Genomic DNA, 27,467 nt, shown 5'->3' with positions numbered 1-27,467 from the left:
ATTAATCTAACTCAAAAATATTAGAAGTTAAAGATGTTGCGTTTGTCTTGGCTAAAAACGTACATTAGTTATTTTCAAATGTACGGAATAGTTTTGGAATAAAGCTTATTATTAAAAGACAATATACACATACGACTGTGATAATTATAACTTTTCATTTATTAACAGAGCAATTGTTTTCTTTTTAAGAATTAAAGCAAGATGCTTCTCTCTTGATTCGAATAATTTACGGACTGACTGATGAACTGATGTTTAAAAGTCTATTTTTAATTAATAATTAAATCAATGTACGTGTATCATAGAGGAAATGTTTTAATTATTTCAATCATGGCTACTTTAAATTATAATCTATAAACAGATTATAGTTGGTTTTTAGTTGACATAGGCAGAAAACTCTTGTGACAATTGTATTTAATAGACGTCAAATGTTACATTTAAAGCCTTTCAAAATTTAAATATGACAGTTGTCAGTTGCTACTGTAGTTCGCCGATGACGTTTTAATTTAATAAAGCTTTCGTTAAAATTTTCATAAATCATAATTCATTAATCAAAAATTCAATAATTAAAAATTTTAGCTTGTTATTAATTACACGATTTTCTCACACGATAAAGCATAAACAATTTCAAGGCACTGTGAATCAGTTCTTAGTTTATTCATAATATCATAACATAACAATTTGCCGGGTCGTTGTTATGAGATAATGTGGGGCTTGTGAGCTTGCTCTACGTGTAGGCATGTCGCGCTTATTACGGATTTTAGTATGAACTATTGTGTAAAGTTATTGCTTCGTGCGCCAATCGCAAGCTTCAACGAGCCAAAGCTTATCGGGTCGGAAGTGTTTTACGATCATTGAGCTCCAGTTTGAATGCGTTGGAGCTATTCGCGTTAGTTCGACGATCTCATAACGCGTCCGTGTTTCAACATGCGTTGGCCACTCTTCTGGTGCCTGGCATGCTTGCTTTCACCTACAATTTGTGCTTCAGACTCAGGTAACTAATATTAACATGATTGTTTTCCCTTACTGTTTCATATAGAATCTATACACATCCAGAATGTTCTCTGGAAACTCTGCATCTCTATTTAACTCTTATATGTTGTAATATGGTTTATGTTTTATTTCAGTTTTTCTAGTATTATATCAGTATATATAGTACCATATTTTTTTTAGTTATTTATATATAAATCATATTTTCTACTTTATCAGCCTAGTTTTAAATATGCAAGCATTGACCCATCATTTAAAATGATATCACTTCAATTTATTTCAATTAAATCATGGCGTCTACATTGGGTGAAATAAACAGTTCATCAAACCAATAAAAGATAGACCCATTTTAAATTATATCCATGCAAGTCAATTGTGCGACAATAAAATAATATAATGCTTAACTGTTCAGATGTGTTCTGTTAATGGGGTTACTGAATGTATATAGCATTATATTCCTGTGCTCCAGTCCTAAATGTAATATCCTTGTGACTGTTTGTTAGTTATTTCTTGTAAATGTTTAATGTCTTAGGTGAATAATGAGCACACATGAACGATGGAAACCTTAAAACCAAATATATACCTAATAATAACTGAGTTTGTTACTGCCAAATACTTGCTAAATTATCTCTCATTTCTGGGAAAAAGAAGAGAGCTCAAATTTTAAATATATATTATGTATAACTACATTCTGTGTACAAATAGTATTATACAGAGCTCTGTTTATTTAAAGTATGACTCATAAAATGTTATAGCATGTTTGACTTTATGATGCAATCTGGCTACTGAGAAATTTTGTTAAATCAATTAAAATTGTAGTATGATGTTCATTGGACACAGAGTTCATTCAACTTTGTCAATCAAGTATGGGGTTTATAACATTACTTCATATGATTATTATATTTTGACTTTTGCTAAAATCTATGTGATACTCAAAATATGTACACCATTATGCACACAAAAATGAATACATATGAGTATTAATTGACTTTAGGAACAATATCTGTAGTTTGGTATATTACTTACTGTATTTTCTTTCAAAAGCGTCATATGTATGATTATTATTTTAATATCTTGTTTAATCATTCATAAAATTGACTCTTTCAAGCGAATTTTGCGAATACTATCAGTTGTACTGGCCATGTAGCGAAGATAAAAATCAGTGTAACGTTTTTGGCATTAAGGCGCGTTATGTGCATATTAAAAAAAAATATATTAATGATCAGGTACTTATCGAAAAATTTTCAAAGGCATACAGTGACTAACTAAAAAGCTGAGCGGCAAGTTTTTTTTAAATTAAATTTATAATTGTTTTTCCTTTTCTCAAATTGAAATATGGATACATAGACTAGTCTTCTAAATCAGGGAAGGCTCAATAAATGCTTTATCATTATTTCTTCTCAACTCTATATTTTTACAGATGACCAATCGGAAAATCCTGATGTGGTAGTGGTGACAGTGGGTACAGAGGATACCCATGGGTTGCAGAGATTTGAAAGATCGGCACGTATCTACGGCCTTCATGTGGAAGTACTAGGAAGAGGGACGGCATGGCGTGGAGGTGATATGAAGAGACCCGGCGGGGGTCACAAAGTCAACTTACTGCGGGATTGGATCAACCAGGCCTATGATAACCTGGATAGCGACACCCTAGTAATCTTCACTGACAGGTAATTTTTAATATATAGGGTATTTTCTAAACAAAATAATGTTTTAGGAAATATATCTAAGTACCCTAAGGTAAAAAGAAAATCTATATCGCTAGCTCTTAAAATCAGGCAAGTGAAGTCGCGGCTGAGCTATGTAGTTATAGTAGTAACTGTCTTCGATATTTTATATAGGTTTCGAATTTCTCCTGTCAGCATCTCAAGTACTTTTAAAATTACACAAACCCAAGCAGTGTAAGCATTGTTCTACGTAGGTAAAATATTTGATTCACGGCGACTTTTACCTTAAATCAAATGAAAACGAACATGCAAAAACTATAATTGTACTTTTAAATAATGCAAGAGTATCTCAATAATATTTTTTTCTCGTTAGAGTCAATGACACAACATTTAATAGGAACAACATTAATTTCTATAGAAGTATATTATCTATAAATACTTTTTATTTGTTATTCCCAACGGACTTTATCTAAAGGTTATCTCTTTGTGCGGACGCAGTCCAATTTTTGTTACTTTAATATTCATAATTATTTCTGATTATTTTTAATTGTTTTCTCATAATGAATTATAATAGCGCGGAATATTTTCTTCTAGTTATGGTTCATATAAACGTTGTAACCATTGAATGTTTTTATATAATAACTGTGAGAGCATTAAAATAATATTAAATGATTTATTAGTTTTAATGCGTAGGGAAAGTTCAGTGCCCTGCGTACAGAAGAGTTATTAGAAGAGATTTATGCCTAAGATCTTAATAGGTCATCCTCATGTTAAATTATATACTGAGTATTTTTATTTATTTATTTGACCTTATCACTCACGTATCACGAATATAAATGACATACAAATCATTCTTATACTAATTGAGGCTCATTATAAAAAATATAATAAGTTGAACACGAATAATTTATAATGTAAACAAAATTAACATGAGATCAATCTAGAAATTTTTTATTACAAAGTCACGTTTTAACAGAAAATTAACCCCTTAGTCTGTTTAAACTGTGGCGCTACAACCTCTTTAGGTCTGTCCTCAGATTTCTGAATCTGTTTCATGATAATTTGTCAATCTAATAGGTAAGTAGGTGATCAACGTCCTGTGGCTGCTTTTTGGGTCTTAGGCTTCTGGTTTCCTCACGATGTTTTCCTTCATCGTTCGATCGAATGTTAAATGCGCACAAAGAAAGAAAGTCCATTGGTGCACAGCCGGGGATCGAACCTACGAGCTCAGGGATGATAGTCGCACGCTGAAGCCACTAGACCAACACTGTTCAGTTGTAGTCAGTTTAATAAGGAGTTTTTTTTTTAATGGCCCAACAGTTTCTCTTAACGCATCTGACTTGAATTCTTTTATATTTCAGTTACGACGTGATACTTCTTGGGGGCGCTGACGAGTTAAGGGAACGGTTTCTTGCGGCACGTCACAGGATTATATTCGCGGCGGAACCATTCTGTTGGCCCGACGCCGGCCTCGCAGCTCGATACCCCCCACCGGACACATCAACGCCCAGCCCTTACTTAAACTCTGGCGGGTTTATCGGACGTCTTGAAGATTTAAGGCGGTTGATTCGAGCTGCGGATATAGACGACAATGCGGATGACCAGTTACATTACACACGGCTCTATTTGGATCCTAAAGTTCGAGCTGATTTGGACATCGTGTTAGACCATAATGCTACAATATTCCAGACTCTTAATGGCGCTCTATGTAAGTGATTCTTGTCGAAAAATACTTTTTTTTTTATATAATAGGAGACTAATCTGATTTTAAGTGATACCGCCGCCCATGGACACTCACAATGCCAGAAGGCTCGTAAGTGCGTTGCCGGCGTTTTAAGAATTGGTACGCTCTTTTCTTGAAGGACCCTAAGTCGAATGGTTAGTAAATTCGTAGTATTTTGCTATGTTCTAATTGATGTATTTAAAAACACATACTATTTTAAGAAATAGCCTCCAAATCGAGGTGCTTATGAATTTAGGGTAAGATTCTCAGTCGAGTTAAAGCGGTAAGTGTAACTCCCATGCTCCAATAGTATATACAGGGGAAGTTCTTTAAAAGCACTCATGAAATTCCCTAAAGAACTTTGTCCCAAACTGATTAGGGGCTGACTGGAATGGGCTTCCGGAAAGTAATTAGTGCACCCACTTTCAATTCATTTAAAAACATGCTAGATAATTTCTCCTGATCCGCAGACACGTGCGCATTTTACTAGCTGTTCACCAACATATCATATATAACAATCAGGTTGTTTTCCCCCAATCTTTCAACTAAATTTAAATTTCGTATACCCTCTAGATACTGCAGGCATCCCATTTGTCCCTCAGATGAACGCGTGCTTGTCACATTAAATATTGTGTTTTGTTTTTCTTCTACAGTTTACTGATGTATCCGTGTGCCGAGAGTTGGCAAGCTTTTATAAATAAATAAATCGCTAAGTAAAAAAATCAACATTGTAAATAAATATAATTTTTGAAGTTATACTTCTTATGGCGCGTTAGGGAATTATGAGAGTAAATTTTTACGATGCGCGCGCACACCGTCACAAAAAACCGACACCCTCAAGTTAACATAGTCAACATTTTAAAATATTACAGGTCCATTTCTTTAATTATGTAGAATTTTTTTTTGTTAAATAAACTTTATTTAACTAGATAGTAAAACTTTCAATGTATGAAATACCTTTTTTCTATTGTTAGTGTCGTTTTTTCTAATATAATGAATACAATCTTAAAGAATACAATTTTTTAAGATGATTTTTATCTTGTTACGCCAAAGAAGTATAACTTCTAAGTACACACACATGTTTTTTTATTTAATAGTAAAATAGTTATTTTAACGGTATTTAATAAACTTATTATATAGATATCATAATTTTTAACAAACTATTTGTATATTACTCCAGCGGATGTAAAGCTCCACAGTACGGAAGAAGGTTGGGCTTGGCTAGAAAACGTTGTGAGTGGTACTCGACCGTTGATCTTGCACGGCAATGGGCCCGCTAAGCTGGAATTGAATGCCTTGAGCAATTACCTACCACGTGTAAGAACACCAGACAGGTGCCACATCTGTGAAGAGTTGAAAAAGCCCCTAAAAGATGAACCACGAGTGCTTTTGGCGGTATTCATTGAGCAGCCGACGCCATTTTTGGACGAATTTCTGCAGAGTATACTGGATATTGACTATCCTAAGGTGCGTTATGAATATTCCTTTCTCATTTCTGTAATTTTATCATTCATTTTGAAATGAAATCGTTTATGTGCTAAGATGGTGGTACAATTAGATTAATTATAAAAATCCGCACAATCAGCCATATATAAATAGGCATGCAAATTTTATATTAATTTTTATAATGTCATATGATAAGAACATTAACATAATTTCATAATAATAAGTTATTTAGAATTGGTGTCAAACTTATAAATTGGGATTAAAAAAAACTTATAAATTACTTAAAATAACTTATAAAAATTGTGTCTAAATACTTTTGGCAAGGCAAGTAGGTATTACTGTCTGGTTATATAATTATTTCAGCAGAAAGACACCATCCTGGGGTGTTCGTTCGAATCACGGTCGTGAACCTATGGACTTTTCTTTTGAGATTTTACCGCCCGCTCGTCCGTGTACTAATAACATCATCAAGTGAGAAACGAAACACAAATCTGACCCACCGGTTTCAGTGGCTAACGCCTTATAATTTAATTTGACTTCCATTTATTAAATAATTAAAAATAAATAAAATGAAAATCAAAACAAATTTAAAAAGTTTGGTCCCTGTGGCAGTGTACCTTTAACGCTGGAAGCATTTCCTCGCTGTATTGCGAGACTTATTCTTTGAGCCAGGAAAGTGCCAGCTCTGCGGTCACCGGTAAAAATTAAATTAAATTAATATACATCTTTCAGGACAAATTGGAGCTACTTGTACGAAACAACGTGGAATACCATGAAACGACAGTGGATACTTGGTTTTCGCGAGTATCCGGCCAATACGCGAGCAGAAAGCGGCTCCGGCCGGCCGATCAGTTGCCGGAACATACGGCCCGGATGATAGTACTCGAACGTGCGACGGCCGGAGCCAGTTCCTATGTGTTTAGCGTGGATTCTGTCGCACGAGTTACCCCTAACACGTTGAGGAGCTTGTTGGAAAGTGGCGTTGATGTGGTGGCCCCGTTTTTGTCCCGCCCCGGCGAAGCTTGGTCCAACTTTTGGGGTGCGTTGTCCCCGGATGGGTACTACGCGCGAGCGCATGATTATATGGACATCGTTAGTGGTAAACTAAGGTCAGTAACTAGTTTAGTTAATATAATATTATTTTAACAAATGCAGAAACAAATAGTCAAAGATTTTTTGGTAGATGACAATTGATAAATAATAAGACAAAAGTTGTAGTTGCAACATTTCTATCGTATGATAAAACATTTTTAATCAAATTTGTTTTTATAGCAAATTATTTGAAGTTTGCTTGAGTTTTAGGCAGGATCTATCCTGTAGGAATAGGAAAGGAAGCATCTAAAAAAATAAAACCGTTATATTGAAATTAATTCTACAGCGCAATTGAGAAAATACAGCTAAGCGTAAAGAAACAACGAATAAATAATATGAGAGGGAAATTTGTCAACGCGAGCACAGCTTCCGCGTCTGGCTGCAGGCTCCGCCCACCGCGCCCGCGTTATACGTAGCGGTAAAATTACCGACGCGGTTGAAAATAGTGTTATTTTATTTCAGTCTATTTGCACTGTTTTACTCAAGCAATGTTTTGTCTCTTTCTGTCAAATCGTCTTTATGGCGTGATTACAAGATAGATAAATTAGCCAAGACTTATATTGCATCCTGTTTTTAAATCATGAAGTATTTTATAAGAAAAAGCTATATAAGTGACAAAGTAAAAGCGCTATAGTATACTAAATCTTTCTATAGAAGAATAGTAAAATTGAAGTAGTAAGAATTTCCTATTTCAATTTCTACATTTATTCATATAGAAAAGAAATGTTCTATACTGTAAACTAGAAGACGCGTGTCTCGCTAAAACTCGAGAATGGCTAGACTGATTTGGCTACTTATTATATTGTGATAACTTGGTTGTCATATATTTATAGAGCCTTCAAATTAAATAAAAAAGGAAGGAAAATAGGATATTTCACCTTCGCGAAAGAATGCGTGTTGATTGATCCCCATTTTTTAATTGTAACGATTGATTTAGGGCATGTCCTGTATATAGACGATGAGCACCGAGCTTCAGGTCTTGTTTTATACGACAAAGTCCTAGCGGGAATCTTCATTTCTCGCGATAAGAATTTTTGCTTCCTAATATGGTTTCGACGAATTCTGGCTTTAACAGAATTAACAGCCTATTTAGTTCTAACAGCATGTCTAACACGATGTTGTTGTATCTGTTGATAGTTCGATATACGAACATATGTCTGATAACAAGCTTTTGAAGTATTTGGAATATGACCGAAGGCTTTATACCCACTTTGTGCAAGGCGATCACTGGAATCCTATTTTCTATATTGTAATTTGATAATCAACACGAAAATATTATTTATTGTGTATATTTTTAAATTTTTCAAGGAATCAATGAGGTTTAATTATTATTATTAATGAACACGAAATAAGATATGAAATGGCGCAAGAGAAATTTTTAAAATAATATACGTGTTTCAATTATTTGATTTTAAAAATATAAAAAAAATAAAAGTTTTTTATGCAACAGTATTTATGGCCAGACTAGTTATGTGTATATATTTGGTTTTGTGGGCTTACTAAATCATCTTCGATTACTAATTTATTATTTAATAACAAATTTTTAAAAATTAAATAAATTAACTTACATCCCTTCTACATTTTTTTAATATTATGATACCCAATTAAAAGCATTTTCTTCTGTCCGTTTCACTTATCAAATTATACCTTCTATTTCTTTTTATACTGTGTTGGTGATGTGTGTGTTACATTGAATAAATAAATTAAATCAAAAAACGGTGTATTGTATAAATTCTTTTTTCTAAATCTCATCTACATTAGAAATGAAACAACATGTCACCAAAAAATAAAGTATTAATCGAAGGCAATAGAAAAGTCTGTTTTGAACGACCGACGATCAATGGAATACATATTATCTGCGGTACATTCGTAGACTCCTGCGTCCATTTGAGTAGCTGGATCTATCTCCAGCTTGGACTTCACTTTCTCGTTACCAATCAGCCATTCGTGAATCTGTAAATATCTGTCAGTACAAATACCCTGAATGTAGGAGCAACATTTATTGTAGAAACTTAAAGAAACCTTTTTCGACCTAGTAACTTCAGCGACTCTCATCCCTGAGGTCATAGGTTCGATCTCCGGTTGTGCACCAATGGACTTTCTTTATATATGCCAATTTAAAATTCCATCGAACGGTGAATGTTTTAGATCCTAAAAAAGTCGATGGCCTGTTTCAGGCTCATGAGACTGATCACCTACTTGCCTATTAAATTGACCATTGATCATTAAGTAATCTGAGACAATAAATACTTCAGTGAAGACGGTGAAATAAGACAATTTATTATTTATAATAAGATACAATTTTTAGTAATCTATAATTAAACAATGCTTACGTGTAAATTGTGGTGCGCGAGTATCTCGACTCCATCCTTGAACCACGTTACTTGAGGTCGTGGTTTCCCCTTAGCAGTGCATAAAAAGGCAATTTTGTGGCCCAGAACGTATTCAAAATCAAAGTGAGAAGCCAATACGATCTTTGCACCCTGTCCAACAATGATATTATTAGCCTGTACATTATTATTACAAAGAGAAACTGTTTCAGTTTATTTGTACTAAGTTTAATATAATAAATATAGTTTAAAAAAACTATAAAACACGCTTTTAAAGCACATCAAACTAAAAAGTGAAAAATAATTCCTAATTTAGGCTGAAAATGGTAATGAACAAAAAATACTGGTTTTATTGTGAAAAAGCGTGGGTTGCTCGATATACGAAAAATATGGCACAGAGCGTATATTTATTTTCCACTTTTTAGTCCTAGCAGCAATACGTGATGTCTCAATTTAATCGTATTGCTTTGTGGACTTAAAAAAAAATTCATTGTTTTTTCGAGATAAACCTATGAAATTATTATATTGTCGCTGATTCTTTATAAGTGTACAAAGTTTGAATTAAATCTGTCCGTTTAAAGTGGGTCAAAATCGAGTCCGAAGGAGTCGGTTATATAAAGCGTGTAAAAAGTATGAGGATTTTTCCGTTAGTAAAAATAATATTATTTTCGTCCTAACTGGACCAAATGTCTTAAATCTCTATATTTATTGGATAGAGTAAAATTCGCCACAAAATGTTAATTGATTTTCATTATATACTTACATCTTCGCTATTGTAGTATTGGTCGGATTCGGGGTCTCGGTACTTGCCAGTGATTGGTAGACCGATTTGTACCTGCGCAGTGTCATATTTAAATTATATTATGAAAAGTTACATATAACAAAAATTCGCTTCCGCTTTTGAAATACTTTAATATGTTAATACAAATATATGCCTCGTGACTTCAACCTTTTAAAAAACAAATGTTGATAATACACACGCTTGTTTGGTGCAAATTGCAAGATATAGCTTCAATCGTTCATTTAAATACCTTAGACTTATTCCGGTGACGATTTCGAGCTCTCCTCGCCTCCCCAGGCATCAGTAGGATGCCTAAAGCCAACAGAAGTAGCATCCACCTGAACATGTTGCGTCTATTTTACACGCTGGCAATACGCAGAATGCACAATCGTTCCCGTCAAGTATTAATTGGCTAATGGTGGCTCCCCTTCGCCGTAGTGATTTCCTTTGCTGATCGGATCCCTCGCAATTTACGTTGTTGATCCAATGACCTCGGAAATGTTTGTATACAATGTAACAGCCAGCGAATACGTCCGTGATTTTAGAGTTTTCCTGATACAGAACCGTCTTCAATAAAAAAAAACAGTGGCTCTACAAAATTTAGCCTCAGATTTCTGTATCTCTTTCATGATCATGTTTCAATACAATAAGTGCAAGTAGGTGATCAGCCTGTAGACTTTTTGGGTCTAAGGCAAGTCGGTTTCCTCACGATGTTTTCGTTACCGTTAGAGCGAATGTTAAATGCGCACATAGACAGAAAGTCCAATGGTGCACAGCCGGGGATAGAACCTACGACCTCAGGGATGAAAGTCGCACGCTGAAGCCACTTGGCCAACACTTCTTCAATTAAAACACAATCATTTTATGAAAAATATTTATGAAATATAGTAGTTAATCCTATATTATACATACATCGCTATTGCTGCTCGCAGCTAATAATAATTAGTCTACAGTAAAATCCTATTTTTCAGGATTATTTAGGATTTTGCACAACATTTTCTGACTGTAAAACGGTCAGAAAAAATATTTATGAAATAGATGAATGTATGCGGACACATCGCTATAGCTCCACGCAAGCTACTAGCAATAAGCTAATAATTAGAACCCATTCATTTGTATGAAGATATCACTTTTCTTTTATATCTATATTACTGATTATACATTACTAGCTGACCTGGCTAACTTCGTTCCGCCCTACAACCTTATAATATCGTTGTTACTTTAATTTAACTTATTTTAGGATTTCATTAATGTTAAGTATTACATTAATACAACTCTTTTGCAAATACAGAAATGTTTTATTGCTTGCCATTGCGAAAGAAGAATGGCAGTTTTACACATTAGGCATCTTCTGTCTAGCGTCAATATGGCGATACTGCATGTTAAGCACTTTCTGATATCCAACATCTTTTGATCAGGATCAAAGCATGGTTATGCATCTCCTCATTCACCTCAAGATCGGAATTTCTTGAACTGACATGAATTCGATGTAAAATGATGCGTAGTTTTGTCAACAGATGGCACCATATGGTTTTTGCATTCGTAAAATTAATTAATTAATTAATTGTTATTCGATAACTTATCCGATATTTTATTGCTTATTCTGCTATTCGGGACGGAAACAAATCCAACAAATCAAAAACCATAGCAATCGGTCCAGCCGTTCTCGAGTTATAAGTGTTGTAACAAACACGACTTTCTTTTATATATATAGACTAGCTGACCTGGCTAACTTCGTTCCACCCTACAACCTTATAATATCGTTGTTACTTTAATTTAACTTATTTTAGGATTTCATTTATGTTAAGTATTACATTGATACAACTTTTTTGCAAATACAGAGATGTTTTATTGCTTGCCATTGCGAAAGAAGAATGGCAGTTTTACACATTAGGCATCTTCTCTCTAGCGTCAATATGGCGATACTGAATGTTAAGCACTTTCTGATATCCAACATCTTTTGATCAGGATCAAAGCATGGTTATGCATCTCCTCATTCACCTCAAGATCGGAATTTCTTGAACTGACATGAATTCGACGTAAAATGATGCGTAGTTTTGTCAACAGATGGCACCATATGGTTTTTGCATTCGTAAAATTTATTAATTAATTTCTTGTTATTCGATAACTTATCCGATATTTTATTGCTTATTCTGCTATTCGGGACGGAAACAAATCCAACAAATCAAAAACCATGGCAATCGGTCCAGCCGTTCTCGAGTTATAAGTGCTGTAACAAACACGACTTTCTTTTATATATTTAGATTTCTATAGAGCTCTGAGTCGTAGGCAATTTTTAATTATATAATATTTTGTGTAATTTCAGGGGATTGTGGAATGTTCCATTCATAAGCAACTGTTATCTATTGAAAGTCGATTTGTTCAGACAGCCAAGTCTCAAAGAAGTCACTTTTAAAGTGGAGGGCCGCGACCCAGATATGGTATTCTGCGAGAGTCTTAGAGAACGGGTAAGTTTCATACAAAGTAAAACACCACTGCGGTTTTGTTTGTAATCTACACTTATATTATAACGAGGAAAGATTTTATTGTTTGTTTGAATATGCTTCAAAACTGCACTAGTGATTTAAAAAGTTTTTCACCATTACCCTACGTTGTCCCCGGACTTTATTATATAACAGGGGGCAAACGGGCAGGAGGCTCATCTGATGTTAAGTGATACCGCGCATGGACACTCACATTGCCAGAAGGCTCGCAAGTGCGTTGCCTGCCTTTTAAGAATTCGTATTGGCGTTTCTTGAAGGATCCTAAGTCGAATTGGTTTAGATATACTTCTGTTTAAAATTCCGATAGTAACCCATACTATCGTAATTTCAAACAATTTGGAAAAGGAAAAAGTCCAATATAAATTTCTAAATCGCGTATGCTTCGGAAACTATTGACATTTAAAGTGATATACTACAATATCTATAAAAAAGTATATATTAATAAATTTAACTCATTCATTTGTTGGAGTTTATTGTTTTTTAAAGAAATTAATTCCAATCTTAAATCACAATTCACCTCTATTACTACCAAATTTGTCAAAGACAAAAAGACATTAGATATTTATAAGACTTTTACGACTATATTGATTATGTATAGAGATAGAGAGAGAGAGATAGAAATCTATAGAGATTCATGTGTTTTAGGGTGTCTTTATGTACGTTAACAATGAAGAACCGTACGGGCATTTGATAAATCCGGAATGGTTCGACACTCGCCACACCAATCCAGACATTTACGAAATCATTCATAATAGACAAGAGTGGGAGGATCGCTACATTTCCCCTGAATACTGGCAGAGCTTGGAAAAGACATATGAGCCGTCAATGCCATGTCCTGACGTTTATTGGTTCCCAGTGGTGACTGCACGGTTCTGCAAGGAGTGGATCGAAATTATGGAGGCGTATGGAAAATGGAGCGACGGGTCCAACAAGGTAAAATATTCTATGTGGCCTCGTAAGGGCGCGTTGAAGACGTATTATGTAACGACTCACATAATGGTATCTTTTAGGTATAAAGAGTCACGAATCGTTTTACTATTGGGTACATTCTTTTCTGTTTTTTTGTGACTGAGGCGCAAACTAGCTTATGTGGTGTCTGGCAGAATGACCAGCGCTGTGGAACATTCTGCTCCTCAGCATAATGCTGAGCCAGGGCCAATTACAGCCACAGCACACACGCATTACATTCTTGAGACCAACTGAATGGGAAAAGGAAAAAAAAATATATCTCATAATATCTTTTTATTTAATTTTTTCTCTTTGATTATTGTTATTTTGTGTGTTTATGTGTGTGTGTTTTTGTTTGTAATAAATGATATATCTATGTCTATGTACAGAAAAACGTTACGGTGCGTTACATGGGGGGTTCGAGGATCTGCAAAAATTGCGTGACGTAATACTTGAACGCTCCCTAAGTTCGAATGGTAGATAAGAAACGAAACGATAGCGCGTTTATGGTTGAATGTGATTGGTTAAACGGTTGTAGAATAATTGTAGTCAGACGAAGTGCGCCATTCTTGATATATTTTCTCATTTGAAAGTAGAAATTGTAGAAGACAGAAATGTGTGTTCCCAAAAGAAATCTCTAGGCTGTATAAAGAATTATGTTTAAATTAATAAATTGTATGAATAGTTTATATATCAAAAGATAGTACATCTAAATACTAGCTAGTATTACCTCATAAATACAATATTTCTTTAATGTATGAATAAGCTATATTCCTTGATTATTTTTTGATTTTAACCCGTCATGCAAAAGTAATAGATTTTTGAGTTATCATCTTGTAATCTCTAAATAAATCAATAATGTTTTATAAAAATGGTTATTTATTAATATTAAAACAACAATTGCCGGTCGAAATTAAAGACTTAAATTTAAATTTGTATTTTTAGTTTTTTACATTGGGTATTGTTTGTATTTGTAAGAGCACTGTTGGCTTGGTGGTTACAACGTGCGACTCTCATACCTGGGGTCATACGTTCGATCCCCGGCTGTGCACTAATAGGCTGTCTGTCTAAGTACGCATTCATTCTCTCCTACGGCGAAGGAAAACATCGTGAAGAAATGTTGCCTTAGACCCGAAAAGTCGACGGCGTGTGTCAGGCTTGATCATCTACTTCCCTTTTAGAAATGATCACGAAGTAGATGCAGAGATCTGAGGCCGAAGTAAAACGTTGCAGCGCCATTGGTTTATTACTTTTTATTATGTATATTTGTTATGTATATTGTTTTGTATTGTTGGAAAGCTAATCTTTTTAAAATCATCTTCAAGCCAAGTTTCATAATATTTTTTATTTGTAAGGCGTGGAAAACATGTCCAAAAAATATATATGTTTAAATTACCCCGTTTCAGGACACTCGTTTAGAAGGAGGGTACGAAGCAGTACCGACTCGTGATATTCATATGAAGCAAGTTGGTTTGGAGACTCAATGGTTGAGGTTCCTCAAGGATTACATAAGACCTCTCCAAGAGAAGACCTTCCTTGGCTACTATCACGATCCACCGGTTTCATTAATGAACTTTGTGGTGCGATACCGACCTGATGAGCAGCCATCGCTAAGACCTCACCATGATTCTTCAACGTACACTATCAATTTGGCGTTGAACACTGTGGGAGTGGATTATACTGGTGGTGGATGCAGGTAAGAAACAGATCGGTATATAAAAAGAAAAACGCCGGCAGCACACTCGCGATCCTGGCATTGGCCCACATATTTTCCCCGTTATAAAATATGTATTATATTTAAATTTTTTAGTTTTTAATATTTTTACCATTTAAAATGACATCCAAAAAATAAGGTTTTTTTCTTCTTGTGCATACTATATTTGAGAATTTATATGATGTATTATGTATAACGTCTTAAGTGTGTGTATGTTTGTACATAACTCATTTCAAGAGTTTATTATGAATCGGCTTATTACAACTTAATGAGTTACAAGTTTAGTTGAAGTACCGATTTCAGTAGTAGTTTTGAGATATCTATATTAGTTTGAGTTTAATGTTATCTACAGTATTCGTTACAACCTATTTTTTACAATACACTTACAAAATACTATAAAAATACCAGCAGTTTTTATTAAGCGGAGAAAAATAATCAGCGGATTAGATATGACTTGCACTATGCACTTAACAATGGTATTTTATATCTAAAATATATTATATTTTTATTTGAGCTTTTCTCTTTATCTAGTTCTCGTTAAAACTTACTAACTTTTACAGGTTTATCCGTTACAACTGCTCAGTACAGGATACAAAGCGTGGATGGATTCTAATGCACCCTGGAAGACTTACACACTATCACGAGGGTCTGAAGGTCATATCTGGTACACGGTACATCATGATATCCTTTATTGACCCATAGATGTAAGGTTATTGTAAGGTTCAGGGGTCAATCAAATTTAGTATCGTTTATTAGGTATGTTAATGCAATTAGATATTTTGGTTCCCGTAGGAAAGTGTTACATTTAAGATATTTCTTAATTTTTTTTCTGATTTATTAGGCCTTAAGCGATGAACTCAAAAACTCATGATATTCTAAACTAAAGTCTAGATTTAAGATTTTATTTCGAAGTCTGACATATTTGATAGTGTCCTAGATTGTGACTATTAAGAAAAGAATCTTTAGACGTGCATAGAATAGATTTAGAAATAACAATATTAGATACATCGTATAGATTGAATAATACAAATAATTCGATATTGTTATATTTTTACGTGATAACGTCTTATAAATGGATGAACGCCGGCTGCACGAAAAACAATGACTCATTGTCACGTTCCGCCTGAGCGGAGCGTGCAAGCGAGAGCGCGGAACAAGCGATAGAGAGGCACGATCGGCCTAAACGTTTGGCTTGTGACGCATTTATCTCTCTTCCACTCCATCGGCCGATGCGTCCGAGTAAGAGACAGCGGCAGCGCACAACCTATACGTAAACTGTTTTGTCAACTGTTTATAAAGTGAAATGAAAAGTAAATGTCAATTCCTTTGTTTATTACAACAACAATTGCAGCAAAATATGTAAAAAATTCTTGCATTTTAAGAGTTTGACTAGCAATATAATCTCAAATATTTCTTCTTTGATTATTAAAAAAATATATTTGAATGGAAGAGTGCAAAGATATGTTAATTTCACATAAATATATAGTTATCAATTAACTCCTTTATATTATAAAAATTGTGATAATAATTCAATTCAATTCATAAAGGTTGCAATTTTTCACCAAGAGTTTTCTTATGACATTATCACGTAAAATTATCGCCCGCACAGACAACCAATTTTTTTTTAATAATGTTTTTAATTTAAGTTTTAAGTTTAACTCAAATGTTTTCTATTTAAGTGTTAATGCAATTTGACATTTATGTATGCTTTTACCAAAGATGTATGCGATGTTATATGAAATACATGTATTAATTTTTATTTGTTTTTATTTTATTATTTTACCCCCTAAACCACAACGGGACAGACATACTCTGTATAAGTTTTATTAATCAATATACTTCATGGTAGATAAAGATGGGTATCTTAAAAACCATTGTAAGATGTTTTGCTTCGAGAAATTGTGTTCACTTGTGGAACTCAATATGGAAAAATAGTAAATATGATGTTTAAATAAATGTTTATTTAAAGAAAATAACGTCCCAAGTAAACAAATACTGCCATCGTCAGTATTAGTTTAACCTAGCCCCATTTATAAACCTGTAAAAAGGTTACTAGTGAAATGTGATCAAAAGAAAAAAAAATATTTTCTTCCTCCTAACATTAAATATAGATGTCTGATTGATGATGGTGATTGTAGAAAACTTACTTAAGCGTCTAATAGTAACTGTTGTATTTTTTATGTCGGAGTAATGGCGCTGGTATCGGCTGCCATTTTTATTGTAACTTCATAACATCAAAGTCAAATAAGTAAAAACCGTTATTTGGTTTATTTGATTTGCCAATATAAATAAATCTACAGGTTAAGAGACTTTTTGATAGTCAATGGTCGAGAATGATAATTACTTCATAGTAATTATTATTATTATTTAAAGTAAATTATCATAATTGGATAATCATATCCAGCACCATTACTCCGATATATATGTTGAAACAAAACCTCGTCCGTACATCTTGATAGTTGGATCTCTAATAAAAATAGGGGTTGATCGTAGAGGGGTGAAAATTAGGGGTTGTGTGTATTTTTGTATGCTGTATCATAAACAAACAAAAACAAAAAAAAATGACTAAAAAATAAATAAAATTTATTTGGGGTGGCTTTTGAAAGCTAGCTCTTTGAAAGATAGATATTAGTCGATTCTTAGACTTACTGAATATCCATAAAAAAATTCATAAGAATCGGTCGAGCCGTTTCGAGTATGGGAACGAACATTGTGACACGAGAATGATGACGAATGAGAGAATAATGAATTATACAAACTTGGCCAGGCACTTATCTGGTGAAAAGTTAAAAGCTTCGGTAGTGTTAAGGCTTTCGCGCTATATACAGATAAACGTGGTAGATCTATAATAAATTTTGTAATATGTATAAGTTAAGTAAAGACTTAAAATCGTAATTATAATTAGTTCGAAGCAGAAGAGTCGATGTTCTCTTCCACGGTCTCTTTTGTCTCTTGCGATTTCCAATTATTAAATACTTTGGTTGGAAACCGATAGTGTTTACCGAACGCCGGCTCCGCGTACTTCTTGAAGCGTCGGAATTCGACCTCTTCCTGTTTCCATTCCTTCTGATCGACGTAGGGGAATATTTTACGCATCCACTCGGGCATAAATTCGTCCATGTAATAATAGCGGCGCCTCCAAACTTTGTGTGTGTCGCAGTAATGGCCACCGTTGCCTCCAATCCAGAAGGGAATACTGCGAAGGGTAATTTAGCTATCAATTAGGCCTATGTTAACCTATTGTATAAAATAAATTCAAAGGTGCAGCGGTCAACGGCCGACTATGTTCAATGGGAATCAAATCATCAATTAATTCTTTTGTTAAACTACAGCTCGATTTCATTGTGTTAGATAATTTTGTATATTATATCGGTGCACAGTCTGGCATTGAAGGCTGGACTCCAGGGTTGAGTCACGCGGCTGGCTGACAATTGCATATTTATGTAGGTATATTTTATTAAGTAGTTTTGAATTAATTTATTATAAAAGTATATTGAAACTTAACTTTAAATGCCTGAAAATATTATATACCTGGATACCTATTGTAGATTCCAGCAACGCGCGTAATCCCTATCTCAAAAACGACTAAATCGATTTTTATGTAACTTGATCTGTTCTCAAAGTGGGAATGGCTGATTTGAATAAAATGTCCCACTTAGTTCCCGAGAAATTAATGTTACAAATATTCATTCACTTACAAAATTGCATTTCAAATTCAAATAAAAATGGATACGATTTAGTGTTCAAGTAATTTGTATTTTTGTGTATGCGACGACGCGATTTATAATAAACTAGCCGTTTCGCGCCCGCTTTGCTGGACGAATTAAAATAAATTTTATGTTTCATTATTTTATTTTTTTTCATATTTTTATTATTCTTCTTTTTAACTTCCCGCTAAGAAAATTGAAATATTTCGAAAATCGAGTTTTTAACAGATGTTGACGTTTTGCGGTTCTAGGAAGCCTCTTTTGTTTTTATTAGCGGGAAAAATTTTCATAAAAGTAAAACAGAAATAAAAAAATGAAGGAACGTTGGAATTAAAAAAAATCATAAAAAAAGCCATAAACCATCTAGGAAAAAATTCGCATCGAATGGTGGTAGTTTCATGTCGATACGATCAGTGGTTTAAGCGTGAAAGAGCCTCAAACGAACACCATTTTCTTTTTATATATATAGATATTATACAATTTCCACTCATTCTCTTAATATCAGATTCTTGCTAAGTACTCACAGACTCAAATGCCGAAGTCCCCACCGGTAGGCATTAGTGTAGAAGTAAGCTGATACCGGGTTAAGGTGAGGATAGGGCTTCGCCCCCGAAATACCAGCAGAGAGAGCCACTACGGTCATGCCGACTTGGTAGCCATCTATCATCACCACCAGCCCCGCTTGTACATTTCCCCTCGTCGGAAGGGCAACTTTTGCGTTCGCTTCTGTTTATTTAGAAATAATATTTTCAAATATATGTAATTATAGGTACATAGGTAGGTATATACTGTTATTTACAAAATGCTGGTGATCGGAACTTCATTACGGGGCTATAGAAAAATTATTACTTGTGGGCGTTTGAGGTGATACCGTCGAAGACAGGAACCATTTTCATATGATAATTCACGCACTCATGTGTAAACACACGTATCACAAACACTCAAATCTATCAAATTATTTTATTGTACCTCTGCCAACCAACTGTCCAATACAGGAATGTATAGTGTGGGGACCAACAGTACCAAAATGAATAAAGTTTTCTAGTAAAAAGTTAATACATTAGAGTAAAACATACAATCAATACGACATATTATGTAATTTAAAAACCCATTAGTATAAATACGCTACTCGAAGGAGTTAAAGCAATAAGTTTTTTTCTTACATGTGTTGAACTATAACCACAAAACGTTTACCGGTCATTTTACCGTGAGCTGGAAAAGTATTAACTATAACTAAGAAGGGTCACCTTCTGTGTAATTTCTAATGATGACTCTAATTAAAATCACAATACAATATAAAATCCTCGATACAAAAATATCACAAAGTCGCCCATAACCTTTGTCTAATTTTGTTTGTATTTAATCATGTGTCATGATTAAGTAACCGTTCCAGCAATATTTAATAGTTGGGGAGCTGGCGAGCAAAATGTCTATATGATCAGCACACATGGCAGACGTTATAAATAGTGATAATTATACCCTAAGAAACATGAAGGACCTCGTCTGTTACCATGGTGACGCTGCGTTGTACAGCGTTTCAAAGACAGAACTTCAAAAGTCAGAGCCCTGAATGTCTGCCTCTTTGATTTTCTTCGTTTCCAAGATGTTTGTGACCATGAACCCCAGACGCATACATATGCAAATGATTTAATATCCCCCTTTTTTAAGCAACTTCAATCGGCTGTAACGCGAAAACTTAGCGACGTAGAGCCTTAATTGTCTGGACCAAATCAAATCGTACTGACGTAAACTGCAATCTACCTCGATGTGAAACTTGTGCAAATCATATACCTAAATGCTCACCAGCTCCCTAACTATAAGAAGCTTTAAATGGTGTCAAGAAAGTCTACCCACAATATTACAGCGCAGAAGTTATCATCACTTTATGTAGTAATTTTCTCACCTGTAGTTGGAATGGACAAATCTAAGCCCAAACGGGGACGCCAGAAGAATGTGCCAGGGACTGCACCCTGCAATACATAACTTGGTAAAAGAAAATGTTTTCGCTGTTACAACCGTAAAACGCTATTAAGTAAATATAAATAACGCGTGATTCTGAAATATTGTGTGTAAGCTGAAATCGTGGATAAATGGCACTAGAGAACTACCTACCTGAATAATTGCATTCATTGGAGCAAAGCCCTAGTTTTCTGGGACATGGTAAGTCTATTTCTATCATATTGATATCGCAATCGGAGAGCTAATATAATATTATTTCTTGAATTTAATTAAGTTATAGCTTACTTGGGAATGGAGTGCAAAACATTTTATTCAAATTTCGATCGGAAAAACAAAACTAGCTGTTTTTATTTCTCATACCAGACGCGTTCTTGGACCGAGCTTGGAATTTTTATTTATAGATTTATATGTACCTAGGTGATAAAAAATTTAAAGCCGAGATGGCTCTGTAGCGTATGAGAGTATTAAGACTATAAGTTTTGATAATAGTTAAAACTTAACTGTTATTATTATGACATTACGATAATTAATTTGATATTTTCATGCCTATTTTAAGGCTGATATCCGGTTATTTTATAATTAATGAATCTGAATGTACCACATTCTTTGCAAATAAACGATTTATTATATTTATCACGATATACAAATTTTAATATTGCACCCAAACTATATTCACTATACTAAAAAAAGCTTAACACACCCATGCTTGTGAACAGGAAATTAATAATAATAATGCCGACCGCATTGTTAAAACAAAAATGAGCGAATGTATTCTCTTCGAGAGATTTGTTAGTACTGAAATGGTTTATTAGAGACTGTGTTTACAAATAGGACATTCCATACCACGGGATGTGGATTCTTTTCCAAAATGTTGTTCATTGTTTTGATTTTTTTTTACCCTGTAGTCTTTTGGAGGTGCATTTGGGAGAGCAGTGTTGGCCTAGTTACTTCAGCGTGCGACTCTCATCCCTGTCGTAGGTTCAATCCCTGGCTGTGCATCAATGTAGTTTCTGTCTATGTGCGCATCTAACATTCGTTCGACCGGTGAACATCGTGAGGAAACCGGCTTGCCTTAGACCCAATTAGTCGGGCAGAGGAGGCTGATCATCAACTTGCCTACTAGATTGACAAATGATCATGAAACAGATACATAAATCTGAGGCCCAGACCTAAAAAGGTTGTAGGTGGGTTCTTTTATTGTCCTTCGGAGGCCTATTGTAGCACTTGACGGGTTTAAAAGAGAGAAACTTTTTATATAGATATTGGTCTATGCGCGACTGAATCTCTCGACTGCATTTCCAGACTCTGGGGCGATCGTCAACATCCACGACTGTTTTAATGTAAAGTGGGAACAAACCGTGATCCATGTGGTATCAAATTATTTCAGAATAAGTAGTATTATTATTATTTTCTTATGTAGCCAAGTTCACATTTCAAGGATCGTCATGCTCGCTTAAATGCCATTGCTAGTGGCGGCGTCCATGCGTCGGGTTGTCTCTCTCCCTAAAATATGGCGAGGGGGCCGATGGCTGGCCATGCTTCATGCTCGTGAACGGGTGCTGCTTGTGGTGACTGGTCGTACTTGAATGAAAACCTGGTGTTTGCGTGTTGTTTCCACGAGAATGTAAGTGCGTGCTCCTATTTCACCATGCCTCCTGCTGATAGAGGACAAAATATATTTGTTTTTAATTTATTTTATTATTATGAATTACTTAAAATGTCACATGGGACATGGTGTAGTGGTTGCAGCTCCTTATAAACATTTTGTAAAACAAAAAAATGCCGATTAAAAATAGTGGAGGAGAGTTTATTGCCAGTTCTTCTCTCCTGTTCTTCGCCCTTGATTTGAGAACTGGCAGTAATGCTTTAGGAATTGTGCCGGAGAATTAGGGATATTTCAACTAAGCAATGAATTTTTTTTAGTAATTTTAGAGTTTAAGGTATGTGTACCTAGACAAAGACTAGGTATGATGTTTTTATTCAAAATTTACGGGCTTTTGCCTTATATATCAATATCATACTAGTGATCTGTGTGATAATAGTATAAAGTAAAAGTCGATCGTTATTGTTTCTAAATGCTTTACGTTAACGCCATATACTGGGTTATACAACAATACTTTTGGATTTATGGTGCTGATGAGGCAAGAACCTTACGGGACCGCAAATAAATATAGAAGCTTATAAGTCGAGATATTAGACATACGAAGTAGGATTCGTAATTGATAAAATTTATTAAAAATCATACTATTTAAAACAATGATGGAATTATTGGCAAATATTTATTAAACTGTTTAATATACTCAAAATATAATATTAACTTATTATAACAGCGTAAAGTTGATAAGCTTGATTCTCAATTTTAAAGGTTGGGGTAAGATTAAAAAATGAGAGCGCTAAGCCTGACTCTCGACATACTTGTATTGGGGTTTTGACATGAATCATAGTTCGCGCAGTCTTGATTCTGAATATCACCGTTGCAGTTGGTTCGAAACTGCAGTGCACCAATGGAGCTGTCTTCTTACTATTTCAATGAGTATAACTTGCTTGGTGATTTAAAACCTCGCGAAGAAGCCAGCGTGTCTTTGATACGAAAATCAATGGCATTTGTCAAACACAGAAGGGTGATGCACTACTCTAGAAAAAATATCAATACAATAAAAGCATGAGGGCAAAACCGTAGTATAAGTTATGTATAGATGCAATAAAGTAATAGTAAAGAGGACAAGGATACGAAATTTCTCGCGTGTAGTTTTCCTATCTTTTACTTGAAACTGGCATTTTTGGCTATTGCCATAAAAAAAACAAAAGGATACGAAAGGGAATGCTTGGTGGTCTGAATATGTAAAACGGATAAATGAGAATCGTCTTACAAGAAGGTTATAGGCACCCGTGCATGATACAGTCAGGTTCGGTGAGCCTTGTCGGATATACCAAGACCGAATCTAGAGACTAGGGACGGGACAAGTTAAAAGTTACCATAACCGACGCATCCATTGTGAATGTCATGAATGTGAATGAGAGTCCGTAACAAGTGGAGATTTGTGATATACCTAACCTTTCCGAAAAAAATGGCTAAGTTTATTTCAAAAAGTCTGTCTAAGAATCTATATGCTTTGCTGCATAGACGAACAATAAACGATTGTATATTGAATATGTGTTTGCCGAAAACCCCTTTGCCACAGGATATAACTTCCTTAATATGCAATTAATTTTATTTCAATAGTAATATACAAGAGATGCGTGACCTTGATTTTGAATTTGCCTCTTTCCATTTAATTATAATATGAACTGATAATATCACAGTACAGCTACTTTCTCATGCATTTTAAGATTATAACTTCTCGAAATAGATTCCTCTATCTTTGATTTTGTTTCCTATGGAGTAGAGACGTAAAGATTTATGTTGGCGCCTGGTAGACAGTACCCGTGTAGCGTTGATGCTTCCTACGCTCAAGGAATAAGTATCGCAATACAGCGAGGAAATGCTACCAGCATTAAGGACATGGAACGAACTTTTTAAATTTCTTTTATGTTTCTATTTATCAATTTATAATTATTATTACGTAAGTTGAGACTAAGAGAAAAGATTCTTCCCAAGATTGGTACGCGAAGCCATTGAAATCAAAAAACACCCCAATTTCAATAGAGAAGACGGCCTAAAATTGTCAAACACCTGGGATCCAATAATATCCAAATTAAAATCTCAAAAAGAAAAACAATCCGCGAAAATAGAGGACACCGTGAGCCATTTTTGCCAAAACCCTCCATCTTTTAGTCGATACCAACTCCGGGGAAACAAATACAGATAAGGCAACTTTCTCTGCAGCTGTGATACCTTTTGACATTCAACATCTTTTGTCTTCAGTCACCGTGACCACGCACGCTGTAAAGCACGCGAAACGTCGGATAAATTTAAAATTATGTCAAATAGTTGTAAATTTATAATAATAATACATAACTTTAATCCGGTAAAAAGCGTTTTTCTTTAAGTTGAGACTACTGTAAATATTTTTTTAATTATATTTCATTTACAAGTGGCCTTTGGGCCTTCTAATTCAAATTTGTACCAACGATCTAGTAGTCGAACCTAGAAACGCATACAAGTCTGAGGAAATTAGACATAAAATGTTACATACTGAAACTCTAGACGTATTTTAATTACTACACCACAATTTACGGTGATGAGGTTTCCCTTGAACAAGGCAGAATATTTATAGCATGGTACATACTTCTTACCTAATCTTCTTATCTTACCAGCTGTTGCAATATATTTGTAAACATTATTATAAAATCCTTCTCTCTCTATCTTTCTTTAAATTTTTTCTGCACAAACATTACCTGTCCACATCGTATCCCTAACTTTCGTACTAACTACTAACTGACGTGAGACTGATCTAAAATTATCCTGATTCATGTGCACATTTTATTTTTCATGTACCCTTTTTTAGTTTAGTTTTTTTTGTTCCTGTTTAGTTTTGTCATAACAACTATGTGTAATATGTATTTTTGCACCTTTGCTTACCTTATCTAATTTAATACATTTTTTTTACAGTGGTTTCCTGGAAGAGATCGCTCGAAAGCGATAAGGCCGCCAGTTGCCCTCCTTTAAATTTAATTATGTTCAATTTTTATTATTTTAATGCAACGAAGTGTTAATAAATAAAAGATGTTAATATCGAACTCTACGAAAATATTTTATTTCCGCAACAGAAGATATTAGGTCCTTACAGAGAAACAAAAAAGCTGTAAATAATATTTAATATTTAGTATATTATTCAATTATTAATTAATAATATTATTTTTTTTTTTTTATATTATTCATTCAATTTAATAACTATTAAATGAATGATAATAATAATATATGTTTCATAACCTTTTAACTAAGTAACAATAGGGCTTTGTGAAAAAGCATTGCTAAATTTCTTAGAAAAAATAATTCAAACTCCTTTATTTGTTTAAAAGGTACTACAAAGTATGGTCATTCAAAATTCTTGGCATAGCTGCTAACTTCACGCATATTCTATTTCTTTTTACTTGTAGATTGTCTTATTTCCATCTCGCTCGCGCATCGTAAAATTTCACTCTCATCAATTTATCATAACGCGCCTAAAGAAGTCTAACTTCAAAAAGGATGTCTCGTTTTGGGTCATAATATTAATAATATTAATAGAACTACTAGTTGTATAAAGAAATTAATATAACTGCCGAAATACCATTTACTAAACATAATGACTAGGTACCTAAATGTTAGTAATTTTTCATTTGTATAGCAATGGCACTACGCCGTAGCGACATCTTCAGTCGAGGGCTGAAATCAGTTGTTACCCGGGAAAAGATCAACATTACTTCAAACCCAACCCTAGAGTTCAATTAAGAAGTCGCTTAATACCCCATGTGTAACAACATGATATAAGCGGGGACCGACGCTTTTAATCACCGAGCACATTCCTTAAACCTCAAAATTCATAATTTTCCGGAGACCATTTTAATTTCGAAACAAAAAAAGCGCTATCCAAAGTAAGTGGTGAATCTTTGAACCTTTACGTGCGCGATTGATCGGTCCGCCCCCTTGCCCCGCATCCCTGTCACGCGCGCACTTCCCGCCGTGGCCAAGAGAGTAGCACCCACGAACCGCACCGCTTCAGCATTTACCCTTTGTTTATTCTGCTCCATAGCCGTTGATCGTGTGTAAAAGTGCGAGGCGCTAGTGGCGTGCGAGCTGGTGGTGAATAGTATCTCGTTCGGGCGCGAGGCGCATGTCGGTCGGCCGCGCGCTCGGCCGCGGAGCGCCGGGGGCACCACGTTCCGCCACACCAACTTCCGGTGCTCCAACCGCGCGCCGCCGCGGGCCTCCCCGGTGCGGCCCCGCCACTCGGTGAAAGCTGCGTCATTGAGCCGCATAGAGAGCGCGCCGCGCGCCGCGAGCTCGGCGAGCTGCGACGGCGGTGGCGCGCACCCCTGCTATCCCTACGAGGCCCTGTCGGCCGCGAGCGATGGCAGCGAGCCGGAGGAAACGGAGCCGTGGGCCGAGTCTTGGCGAGGCTCCGCCAAGGTGAACTTCCCGCCGGACGTGCCCGAGCCTCGAGCGGCGCCGACCTCGTACCGACCGGCTCGCGGCCGCTCCATGAGCGCCTTCAGCGATATCAGCCGCTCTAGCATCCGTTTCGAGGAACGGTGAGTTACATTATTTGCACTTTTCACTAATAAACATAAAAAAACACATACTATATGCGTAGAATGGAGTATCAATACGTTTTTCCTCTGAGTAGTACATCCCCACGTAAGTTATTAAAAATTATTTAAATATCGCAAATGTGTCTTGTATAAAGACAGGTTTCTTATGCAACCAGTGGCTACTACTATAAATGTTGACGTTATCACATAATGATGAAATAAGAAGACATATTGCGAAATTGAATTGAGAGATTGAATAAATATCAAATGGCTACAGATATTTCTAACCATTTACAACATGAGAAAGAAGGGAACATAAAAGATAACACGACAATCATCACACATCAAAAACTTTTATAACGCTTCCCAAGGCTATACGTTCCAACTACTTTAAGGAACTGAATAAAATATGAGAGTTCGAAAGTCAAAAGCATA

At 35.0% G+C, this 27,467-nt stretch overlaps 3 protein-coding genes across 3 annotated transcripts; 1 reads left to right on the top strand and 2 right to left on the bottom strand.

Moving 5' to 3' along the window:
- Positions 1-540: 540 nt before the first annotated feature.
- On the top strand, positions 541-16,951 carry LOC125062276 (procollagen-lysine,2-oxoglutarate 5-dioxygenase). Its single transcript, XM_047668059.1, has 9 exons — positions 541-991; positions 2,408-2,657; positions 4,016-4,362; positions 5,558-5,844; positions 6,556-6,932; positions 12,353-12,494; positions 13,176-13,463; positions 14,885-15,174; positions 15,753-16,951. Exons 1-9 carry the CDS (start codon positions 925-927, stop codon positions 15,892-15,894), a joined length of 2,190 nt encoding a protein of 729 aa, XP_047524015.1. The 5' UTR covers positions 541-924; the 3' UTR covers positions 15,895-16,951.
- Positions 8,637-10,447, bottom strand: LOC125062277 (immunoglobulin domain-containing protein oig-4-like). Its single transcript, XM_047668060.1, has 4 exons — positions 10,277-10,447; positions 10,009-10,080; positions 9,249-9,398; positions 8,637-8,868 (listed from the first exon to the last, which is right to left on the bottom strand). The coding sequence occupies exons 1-4, from the start codon at positions 10,370-10,372 to the stop codon at positions 8,710-8,712; spliced, it is 477 nt and encodes a 158-aa protein (XP_047524016.1). The 5' UTR covers positions 10,373-10,447; the 3' UTR covers positions 8,637-8,709.
- Positions 16,952-17,832: 881 nt separating the features above from the next.
- On the bottom strand, positions 17,833-21,029 carry LOC125062609. Its single transcript, XM_047668643.1, has 4 exons — positions 21,012-21,029; positions 20,803-20,869; positions 19,424-19,625; positions 17,833-18,388 (listed from the first exon to the last, which is right to left on the bottom strand). The coding sequence occupies exons 1-4, from the start codon at positions 21,027-21,029 to the stop codon at positions 18,094-18,096; spliced, it is 582 nt and encodes a 193-aa protein (XP_047524599.1). The 3' UTR covers positions 17,833-18,093.
- Between the last annotated feature and the right edge of the window lie 6,438 nt (positions 21,030-27,467).

The sequence above is a fragment of the Pieris napi genome, chromosome Z, assembly GCF_905475465.1.
Source record: "Pieris napi chromosome Z, ilPieNapi1.2, whole genome shotgun sequence".
Lineage (NCBI taxonomy): Eukaryota > Metazoa > Arthropoda > Insecta > Lepidoptera > Pieridae > Pieris > Pieris napi.
This window is presented reverse-complemented; position numbering and strand designations above follow the sequence as displayed.